This window comes from Branchiostoma lanceolatum, chromosome 6 (genome assembly GCF_035083965.1).
Source record: "Branchiostoma lanceolatum isolate klBraLanc5 chromosome 6, klBraLanc5.hap2, whole genome shotgun sequence".
NCBI classification, from domain to species: Eukaryota; Metazoa; Chordata; class Leptocardii; order Amphioxiformes; family Branchiostomatidae; genus Branchiostoma; species Branchiostoma lanceolatum.
This window is the reverse complement of record NC_089727.1, coordinates 788,343-798,702: the sequence shown is the minus strand read 5'-3', so window position 1 is coordinate 798,702 and position 10,360 is coordinate 788,343. Positions and strand designations below refer to the sequence as shown.

The 10,360-nt window shown below is 41.2% G+C and overlaps 3 protein-coding genes across 6 annotated transcripts in view; all 3 read left to right on the top strand.

Annotated features, from left to right (window-relative positions):
- The first annotated feature begins 428 nt into the window (after positions 1-428).
- Positions 429-4,784, top strand: LOC136436073 (zinc finger protein 492-like). Of its 2 annotated transcripts, none has more exons than XM_066429784.1 (3): positions 429-562; positions 1,654-1,746; positions 2,802-4,784. In XM_066429784.1, the coding sequence occupies exon 3, from the start codon at positions 2,807-2,809 to the stop codon at positions 3,851-3,853; it is 1,047 nt and encodes a 348-aa protein (XP_066285881.1). In that variant the 5' UTR covers positions 429-562; positions 1,654-1,746; positions 2,802-2,806; the 3' UTR covers positions 3,854-4,784. The 2 variants fall into 2 exon arrangements, with proteins under 2 accessions (XP_066285881.1, XP_066285880.1); XM_066429783.1 differs by having other exon boundaries at positions 2,794-4,784.
- Positions 4,785-5,969: 1,185 nt separating this feature from the next.
- The window catches only part of LOC136436065 (kelch-like protein 9), a 42,235-nt gene continuing 37,844 nt past the window's right edge, over positions 5,970-10,360 (top strand). For all 3 annotated transcript variants that reach the window (XM_066429773.1, XM_066429772.1, XM_066429771.1), the window contains exon 1: positions 5,970-6,103. The gene's annotated coding sequence lies outside the window, so the exon portion shown is untranslated. The remainder of the gene's footprint in view (positions 6,104-10,360) is intronic.
- On the top strand, positions 6,543-9,624 carry LOC136436064 (uncharacterized). The gene is made up of 3 exons (XM_066429770.1): positions 6,543-6,919; positions 7,230-7,346; positions 7,497-9,624. The coding sequence occupies exons 1-3, from the start codon at positions 6,673-6,675 to the stop codon at positions 8,534-8,536; spliced, it is 1,404 nt and encodes a 467-aa protein (XP_066285867.1). The 5' UTR covers positions 6,543-6,672; the 3' UTR covers positions 8,537-9,624.

Here is a 10,360-nt window from a genome sequence, read left to right as displayed (position 1 = left end):
GACGAGGACCTTATTTGCATAATCTAGAATACGTCAGTCGTAATTTGGTGAATGTATGAGATCTTGGAATTGTGGTTGAAAATCGTCGTTGAGTAAAACGTTTTGTAACAATTAAAGTGAATCCTACTTCAATATCTGGACATGGAAATAACCAATGCGGCATTTTATTATTAAAAATAGGTGTGGGTGTTACCAGAGAAAACTACAGGAAATTGAAATCTTACACTTTGGCAGATAAATTCTTTTCCAAGCATCATCCAGATCTCCATCCTTCTTGCAACTCTAAAGTCATGGCTGGTATGTTAGAAATTTGTGACGAAAATCAAGTTTCTTTCATATTTTACCTCACAGCAAATGTGAACTCCGCGGATATGACGAGAAACAACAAACTGCCTCATGAATCACAGCTCCGCGGAGCTCATTTTCAGCCCCCTGCCTCTATCCACCAGACGACGTGTTGGCTGTGGTGGGAAAGAAAGTAGCGAGGTTTTTCGTCATCTTTCGCTTTCAACGAGACTGTTTCGGTTGAAACCGTCGGGATTGTATCCTACATATATCTCAGGTACGTACGAAGTAATTGTCTGCTCTATAAGTATCGTTTTGTGTAGCCGTGGCGACTAACGAAGGGGGGTTTTGCTTGATATTACGTATATGTAATATCAAGCAAAAACTCCCTTCGTTAGTCGCCACGGCTACGTTTTGTGAGGAAAAAAGCACGTATTTTGGTACGCTTTGTCTCACGAAACACCAACGTGTTACACTGACAAGTTTTGAACGGCTCAAAAAGCAACCTCGCCTTCTTGTAAACACGCTTCGGACAGCAGTAACATTAGATTGAGTATATCTGGAACAAGTAACAAACTTTAACCCGTTATTCTGTAGTGCTGCTTTTTGTGAAAGGCGAAGTTTAAACGTTGTTTTTGAGAAACATGTTGTGGTCCTGGTTCCAAAAACGAAGGGGTGGGTAGGGGTTACGGAATCTAAATCAACTTTTTGAAACTAATGACCAAAACAGTAGTGTTGGTATATCATACTGAATTGCCTTTCTGAAATGGCCAAAGTTGATCCGTGCAAAGAAACGAGAAAGAATTAAACTACATGAATTGTCAAAAAGTAATCTGTAAACCCCTACATGAGCCTCCCCTCATGAGTTTCCCGCGCTCACATCTGGTTTCCATCATCGCAGAAACCGGAGTCGAGGGGAGATTCACTAACTGTTTATGTGCAGTTTTTGGTGAATGAAGGGGCTTGGGGGAGGCTAAAAAACTGCTGTACGTCAGATGTTGTGGAAAATAGGCTAATATTATAAACTGGGCTGATTTACTTTAGATTGAGTTTTTTGTTTCACTCAAAAATACACATTTTCAGTTTTTGTGCCATAAAATCAAAATCAAGTGGCCAGAAATTTTTATACATTTGTTTAAAACTGAAATTAAACCTCTTGATTGCACAAGGAAGTGACTTGATATTAGTCAATATTGTAATTAGAACATTTAGGGTAATTTTTGGAACAGTCCCTTTTTGCATGGGTGATTTCTGGACTGGATTCAGATCAGCCTATTCATCGCATGTGGACGAACTGGGGAATGGAATATCCTGCATTTGCTCACAAATGTAGGGCTATCTGGTTACATCCTGTTTTGTTTCCTGCAGGACTCTGTAACCTGCCCTGCTGAAGGCTTCACCTGTTTTCCTGTGTCCTGTTCTGGCAGCTGAAGACGGGATTGTCCAAAAGATATTTTACAGGTAAGTACAACAAGCTGATGAAAACCTTGTGTCCGGATGTAATTGCCAACACCAAAATATTGGACTTAGCGTTACCCAAATGTTTTACGTCACACTATGCAGATACAGGGCTCGAAATTCAGTTTTTGGAATAGGTTGACTGGTGCACCCAACCTAAAAAATTGGGTGCACAAAAAAAAATGTTTTGTGCACCACATAAAATAAAGTAGAATGTAACTATTGTAAGCAAAACCTAATGACAAACCTTACTGTTCCTCTTCATGCGCGTTTGGCACGCGATCTCGGCACGCAGTTTTGAAGCTTTCAAAATCGAAATTAACTCAAAATTCTAACATCAAAATCTTAAACAAGTACTACAACAAAGATTGTATTATTTTCTTACACTTAGATGTCAAGAATATGCTGTCTACTAGTGTGCAGTGATACCTTACACATTAAACCGTACGAAAATATTTGCGTGCACCAGTGCACCCACAGTAAAAAAATTAGGTGCACAGCTCCAAAATTGGGTGCACTGGGTGCACATGCACCCAGTATTTCGAGCCCTGAGATAGAACACGTGACTTTGTCAGCAGCTGCAGTGGATCTTGCAGAAAGTCTGTGGCCAGTAGTGCTACCAACCAACAAACTCTTTATAAAAAATTTTGATACGATATCTCTGACCATTCAGGTAACATGACATAGCTATAGGCTTCGGTTCAGTTCAACTTGAGAAGGATCAGAGGTTTTTGGTAGGTGCTTAATTTTGTGTGTCAAAATGTTGTATAAAAGGTAAGGTAAAGTAGTGAAGCCATATTGTTGTATAAGAGAATCGTTATGTTCAGGAAAACCTGAGATAAGATTTTTTTTAAAATTTAAAATTAAAATTTTTCATTCTCAAGACTGTGGAAAAAGAACAGTCATACCAGTTTAATACAGTATCCTAGTTTTCTTTCATCCTGGTTTTGTGACTGTTTTTTGTCTTCTTTCGGGTCCGTATGATGTCCTATGTTCTTGTCCAGGAAACTCAAAATATTTGGAAAATTAAGTCTCATCTTTTTACTCAAGAACTTCAGAAACCATGGCAACAAACAGCAGTGACTTCAAGAGAGGATCTGGAGGTGGATTTTCCAACAGGAGAGCAACAACGAAATCCTACAGGTGTGAGGAGTGCAGCAAAGAGTTCACTACGCTGGATAGTCTGAAGAAACACATGCGGACTCACACTGGGGAGAAACCCTACAAGTGTGAAAAATGCAGCAAGCAGTTCAGTCAGCTGGGTAGTCTGAAGAGTCACATGCGGACTCACACTGGTGAGAAACCCTACAGGTGTGAGGAGTGCAGCAGGCAGTTTAGACTGCTGCAACACCTTCAGGCACACATGAAAACTCACACAGGGGAGAAACCCTACAGGTGTGAGGACTGCAACAGGCAGTTTAGTGAGCTGGGTAATCTGAAAAAACACATGAAGACCCACACAGGTGAAAAACCCTACAGATGTGAGGAATGTGGCTGTCAGTTCAGTCTGCTGAGTCTTCTGAAAGGACACATGAAAACTCACACTGGTGAGAAACCCTACAGGTGTGAGAAGTGCAGCAGGCAGTTTAGTCACCTGCATGTACTGACGGCACACATGCGGACTCACACTGGTGAGAAACCCTACAGGTGTGAGGAGTGCAGCAGGCAGTTCAGTCGACTGGATAGTCTAAAGACTCACATGCACACTCACACAGGTGAGAAACCCTACAAATGTGAGAAATGCAGCAAGCAGTTCAGTCAGCTGGGTACTCTGAAGACACACATGCAAACTCACACTGGTGAGAAACCCCACAGGTGTGAGGAGTGCAGTAGGCAGTTTAGTCACCTGCATGTACTGACGGCACACATGCGGACTCACACTGGAGAGAAACCCTATAAGTGTGAGGAGTGCAGCAGGCAGTTCAGTCAGCTGGGTACTCTGAAGAAACACATGCAGACTCACACTGGTGAGAAACCATACAGGTGTGAGGAGTGTAGTAGGCAATTTAGTCGGCTGGATTGTCTGAAGAAACACATGCACACTCACACTGGTGAGAAACCCTACAAAAGTACAAGTGTGAGGAATGTGGCAGTCAGTTCAGTCAGCTAAGTAATCTGAAGAAACACATGCAGACTCACAAGTGATAAACCCTCCAGTTTTTAGGAATGAGTAGTGAGCTTTGTCATGTAGAACCTAACTTGCAAAGCCAGACAGGGAAGAAACTGTGATGGTGTGAGGAGTGCAACAGACAGTTTAGCCAACTGGGTAATTGTAAGCTCTAGTGGGAGGATACTTCATTGGCTTCGCTGGATATTTACAGTTCTGAGAAAGAACATCAACCAAAAACCACTGTCTTCAGTGACTGTATGTAAAGTTTGCTTTAGACTTAGTTTACTTTAGTGTCCTTCATACAAATGTTTTTGTAATTGTACTGCTGGACTGCATGCAGGAAATCTAGCTTGTAGCATTCCCTGGCATGTAACGTTAACAATTCTGCTGATATAGAAGATAGTGATGGTTCAAAATAAATGTATTTGAAGTTTTTGCTAACCTCATAGTACATATGTGGACATGTAAAGTTTGTTTTGCGATATCGTGTCCAACTTTTGTTGTGTTTTGAACTTTTGGTCAGTTGACCAGTGTGACGTTTATTTTTCTTGTTTTCTGCTGTTAACCTAGCTAGATGTTTTAGAAAGTTATTAAGTTTACTATGTTCTTCTTTAGGAATTCTTTTTGACATAGGCGATAGAATGATTTTTGGTGGTTGAAAATGAACGGAGAAAGACTAGTGCTGTTGGTGATCTACCTGTATCTAATATGTTTTGTTGTAACAGAACCGACATGTACTTGTTACATGTTATAGACTAAGATTTTAACAGGCAATTTTTTAGTTCTATGTAGGTACTAGGTAGGTTTTGTAAGCTTTAGTCATGTTAACATACGTTTGTTTAAGATGTTTTCGTTTCTTCGAAATAAAGCTTCATTTTTTGCTTGAAGGTATAATTTGTCAACTCTGTTCTAGTAGCACATCTGAATATTTAGACAAAATATATGGGAACATCAGAATTAATAAATAAGAGAAAATATTGCTGTCTGACTGTCTGTCTGGCTCTCTGTCTGTCTGTCATGCTCTCAGGCTTGCTCTTTCTCTGTCCGACTCTCCGTCTGGCTGTCTCTCAGGTTGGTAGAACTTAGGATATTGGAGTTCTTTTACACAACCAGTAATGTCTCTCATCTGCTTTACTTATGGTGTCTATTAGACATCTTCCTCGGAGCTTCTGACAGGAGTACTGCTTCTCGCCGCTATGTGTAGCAGATGTAGGTGGCGTTTTTGCGGCGAGAACACAATCCCAAACGTGGTTAAACTTGTATAGCCTCTCGTCCCGGTTCATCACTGGTGTTGACTTCCTTATCCAGACAGCCTCCTTGATCCACGGAGTACTGAAAATGCACAAATATATGCAGAAAAAAAAACGTTGGAAAACGACACTACTGTGGTAGAATACCAAAATCAGTTCAAAAGTCAAGAAGATGAGAAAAAAGTGAAAATGAAGAATCTATTATTCGCTATACCATACTCTGTGCGAAAAAGTTGCCAAATTTTTTTTTTTTCACGTTCGCATCAGTTTTTTTGGTTCCCAGAGGATATTATCTGTCAAATCAAATCAACGTGGCCTTATTGTGAGCTTGGTAGAGTTTCTGCGGTAGTGGCAAGCAAAATTCCATGGACTGTGAAAAACCGTTCTATCAGAGCTTTGGTCAAAAAAAAGAAAATTATAATCGTCTGCAAACTGTAATTTTAATTTCAACGGCATCAGTTATCAAATCTTCTATTTTAGCCTTCTATTAAAACTTCTGCGCCTAAAATGAAAAGATCTTGAGAGAGGGGACGACCATGCAGTCTGTCTCTAAAGCCCATGACAACACAAGTTGAAAACCTGAAATGAAGGATATACAAACAGATGCACGAAATTCCAACCATACTGATTCAGTGATTAGTAAACTGGATTCTTGGACAAATATTGATTCAAAACAGATTTCTCTTCAGCTGGCTTGTTGCTTATATTTTTTCGCACCCATACACTAGTTAAATACTGGCGAGAGCTAATCCTACAAAACAGGAGAAATTGGCGTATGTTACTGGTATGCCAACGAGTGAAGTTCACCTGCACACCACCCTGTTTCTCGCCAGAGGGCGCTTCTGTACTGCCTGTTGGAAGGACGGACCGTCATGCACCGGGCCGGACAACATGGCGGCGCCCTTGTAATATTTTGGGGACCGCCTTTTGCCGAAAACCTGGCGGATTCTGCTGCAGTATAGGACCTGGGCAACTCGTGCATTGTTGCAGCGTATGTACGGTAGGTGGTAGATCATTATGCCCTTCCCTGCGACCACCGTAGCTTGATTGTGGCGCGTGTTAGCGTAGAAAAGCTGCAAGTATGCGAGCTATGCGGCGTGCGAAATCCACTTTGCCGCCCGCTTATATTATATTTCCACCATATCCGGAGCTTCTACGATCTGCGATATTTATCTAGCCTGTACCGAAGAGGAAATGCTGGTAAATTTCTTACACAGGTCGAATTTTGTCAGACGAGGATGTAGGTTTGTCATCTGTTGCGAAAATGGTTTGTGTTTGGGGCCTGTTCTAAATAAGGAAGAAAATCGATTCTTGCCCCCAAAATTGGACGAAAATTATTATATTCCATTTTCTGGCACCGATCAACCCGTACGAGAAGGTAAGTAACACGCACACTGAGTGTAAGCAAGGAGGTTTTATATAGAAGGAGAGCGGACGACCCAAGTCTCCATTGTACTATGCTCCTAACGGGTGTGAAAAGTCAATGTCGCGTCAAGGTGCGAATTACCCTGATTTGCATACAGCCCACGCGCGCGCTCTGGCGATCTTGCATTGTTTTTACGTCCAGACATGGCGCGACCCGGCGATGATGATTACGTGTGGAGCGATTTCGATTTCAGTGACTTTGAGGAGGACTTAGATTCATTACAGTCAGAAGAATATATCGTGGAAGATGATCTCTCCGACGGCGATGATCAAAGCGATGCGGTGACCAACGCTGCAGCGAGTAAATTATACGTTTGCGAAGTATGCGGGAAAAAGTACAAAATCGCCCGATGGTTTGACAAACACAAGTCGAAGGAACACCCAGAAACCAGTAAGTTAACGACTCATGATTATTCCTAACGTTATATGAAAATGTACCGTTGAATAAGTTCGATTGTTTTGATGTTGTTGCTGATATATTTTGCGCTCCGATCTGATATTTTGTCGCGGCTTGGGGAGGGGGGCGTAGAAGCGCCCGGCGTGCCAAAATCAATTGACCATCCATACAAGCCGCTTGTATCGAGAATAGCTTTGAAAAAGCTACCTATCCAATCTGTAGAAATATTTATCTAGTTTATACCAAGAAGGCTTTTTATACACCCTACCTGTCAGTCAATTTGTGCCTCTTGTTTCTTCCACAGTCACAGCTGAAGCCCCACAACCAGGGACTTCCAACACAAGCGACGAACAGGGCGCTTCTAACAACACGTCAGCGAAAGGACCCCGCAAAGCTACCCAGTCACGTCGCAAACTCAAAGGTGAATATGGAGACTTTATAAATATATACCAAATAGTTTCCTGTACAATATTTGTTGGAGAGCAAGACGGCTATCTTCCTTACAGCCTTCGTGATTGCAATTTTCTACAATTAATATATCTTGCATGTTTTTGTTTGTATTTTTCTTTAGTCAAGAGGCCAACTTCGAAGTTTGAGGAAAAGGATGCCCTGCAGGAAGGACCCCAGCTCCTGACAGATGCCTTACAAGAAGCCACCAACAATCCCGCCTGGAAGGTCACATTTGGAAGTATGGAGACTCCAGGAAACAGAGCAAGAAGAACAGCGACAGAAATTCTAGATATTTGGCCAAATGTTGACTCTAAGAACTTCATCTTAACATTGTTTACTCTACTTTTTTCTGTGATAACTGCTGGAGATACTTCAGTTCTCTTTACTGCTGGTAATGAAGTAATGTGGGCTGCATATCACAAGCTATGCTCAGGTGAGGTCTTCCACAGTTTGTGGAACAATCTCATGTCTAAGCTTAAGAAGGATCCATGCCCATCATTATATATATTCATTACAAAGAAAGTTTTTGAGGGCCTGTTGAAAATGAAGCACAATGTGGATGCCCCACCTTCAAGTGGTAACTGTAATAGTGATGACATTAGAAATATGAGTGAGGCTGAAGAGCAAGTGCTGAGGTATGTTGCAGGGTATATCCCGCATGCACTACTGAAGCGCTATAAGAAGTGCAACAATAAGATTGCCGAACTCTATGTTTCAGTTTTGGAGCAATGGAAGGTCTCAGGTACCAAACACTCTGATACATCTTTTCTGAAGTACACAGAAGGATGGGTAAATGCTGTTGATCGTGGGGGTCTTTTTAATGTAACTGACAAAGTGTACCTTTTCTTCCGTGCCATGGAAAAGATTGTACGGTCAACGGCAAACATTCAGCAGCTTAACCAGGGTATAGCAACAGGAATAAAACATGAGACAATAAGCAAACTTGAGACAGACTTCCTGGTGAACAAGTATTGGTGCGTCATTGCTTGTGACATAACAGATGAGAAAGCTAGTGTAGCTTTGATGGAGAAGGTCCTTTCGTACTATGTCAACCTAAGGTGCAAAGCATTTGCTGATGCTTACATGCTGGTACACAATGCAGCAGCATCCAAAAAGGGTGAAAAGTCTCTAAGGAAGTCATTGAACTCACAAGATTCATGACTCCACTTTTGTGTGCAGGTGACTGTATGGCCTTTGCTCTTTGCAGTCATATTATGCAGCCTTATATACAATTGTGTTTATACTTGCTACAAAACATTGTGATGCTATATGTCACAGTATTTCAGTTATATATAGGCTTGTACACATTGTCTCTATCTGTATATATATATATAATACATGAAGTCATTCAGCTGTACTTGCACCTTCAGATTTTGTACAACGCTAGTTGTGCCTACTTCTTGCAGTCCATACTAGTACTGTAGATCCATAAAAACTTGTTACATATTTTGTACACCTGTCATAATGATAATGTAATCATTATTACAAATATTGCTGCCATGCTTGGCAATACATAGGTTATGTACATGTACTAGATGACATTTTGTAAATAACTTGCAGAATCTGTACATACAAGTGGTTGCATAATACACAGACTTAAAAAAAAAAACTATCTGTTTCGTGGCCTTTTTGCGAGAGGAGTATCATCATTGTAGTCTATTGGCACTTGTGCCCTCCCTCCAACATTCCCTCCCCTGACAGCTCTAAGCATCTCCCCCATCACATGAAGGTTGACCTCGTTCCTACCATATTCCATTACTGTGGGATTCTCGTTAGCTCCACAGCGTCTCCTCTGCTTGGAAAAATGCTGCTCTAGGGGGTCTTGGTTGAACTTGTCGCTGAGGACGTAGGTGACACCTTCCTCCTGTAGCAGGGTCTTTGTCAGCTCTATAAAAGATAAAACTGAAAAAAAATGTAGATGTAGACATTACATTGAGGGCCATAATATAAAGGTAACATTACACTTAGCAAGGAGCTAACAGGTAGCATCTTCGATCATTTCATTACGCCAGTAGAACGTTTATCCTTGATTTACTGTGACTATGGTATTGCAACAAATGTACCTGTCATCCTGAGCCCTACAAGTGTTTGCTTGGACAAACACATCCTGTTCTTCACATCCTTGGTCACACCGGGGGTCTGCTGAGCCTGCTGCTCCCATCGATGGAGGTAGCCCAGGAACTCTTTCTCCAGCCACTGAAAGAAAGTAGAGTTGTTTGATTGTAATAAAGCCATAACTTTTTAAACTCCATGCTGTTTTTTTGTGTTTGTGTATACTGCTATATATTTGACCCACAAGAATTTAAAAAAAACTAGTAGGCATATTATACCTTATCGATATATGTAACATTTGAATGTTACTTCCCAGTCTAGATAAAGAACTTAAAGTAAGAATTGTGACACTTACTGTGAACCTGGCATCTTCGACATCCCGATACGGCTTTAGGTCGTCCTTTCTGGTACGGTCTCCCTGCCTAGCACTTTTGACATTAAGACAGTCAAAGAACCTGTCCATCATGCCGATGAGCTTCCTGGTTCCTTCGGTATCATGGCGCCCTTGGCTGGCAAGGGTACAACTCATTGTATTGCTGAGGACCTGTACAAATAATGTGATTGATATTTACCATTCAATACAAATGCATGACATGTTTACAGCTAAGTGTCATCCAAAACAATTTTTCCCACACTGTTTACATGTATATGTTACTGTGCATGGCTTACTTAAGACATTATCAGTAAATTTGTATATTAAGACATTGGTATATTAACATAATCTTTAAATGCAAGCAGAAAAATTGCCAACATACAATAAAGAAATCATGCTGGGAACTATGTTACCATTGACATTAACCTCACCAAAAGAAACTGTACACAAAACTGGAAGACAACACAAAAGCAAATATGAACCTGTGCAGCAAGGTTGACCCGCATACGGAGGGATGGGGTCAGGTGAACGTGGTCTGTTTTCAGCTTGATCAGCTTTCT

What these genes read in the sequence shown, in the direction of transcription:
- LOC136436064 (XM_066429770.1), top strand. Translation starts at nt 6,673, where the DNA reads ATGGCGCGACCCGGCGATGATGATTACGTGTGGAGCGATTTCGATTTC. An exon ending in GAAGGAACACCCAGAAACCA is followed by an intron (nt 6,920 to 7,229) that starts GTAAGTTAACGA and finishes TTTCTTCCACAG; the next exon opens with TCACAGCTGAAGCCCCACAA. An exon ending in GTCACGTCGCAAACTCAAAG is followed by an intron (nt 7,347 to 7,496) that starts GTGAATATGGAG and finishes ATTTTTCTTTAG; the next exon opens with TCAAGAGGCCAACTTCGAAG.
- LOC136436073 (XM_066429784.1), top strand. Translation starts at nt 2,807, where the DNA reads ATGGCAACAAACAGCAGTGACTTCAAGAGAGGATCTGGAGGTGGATTT.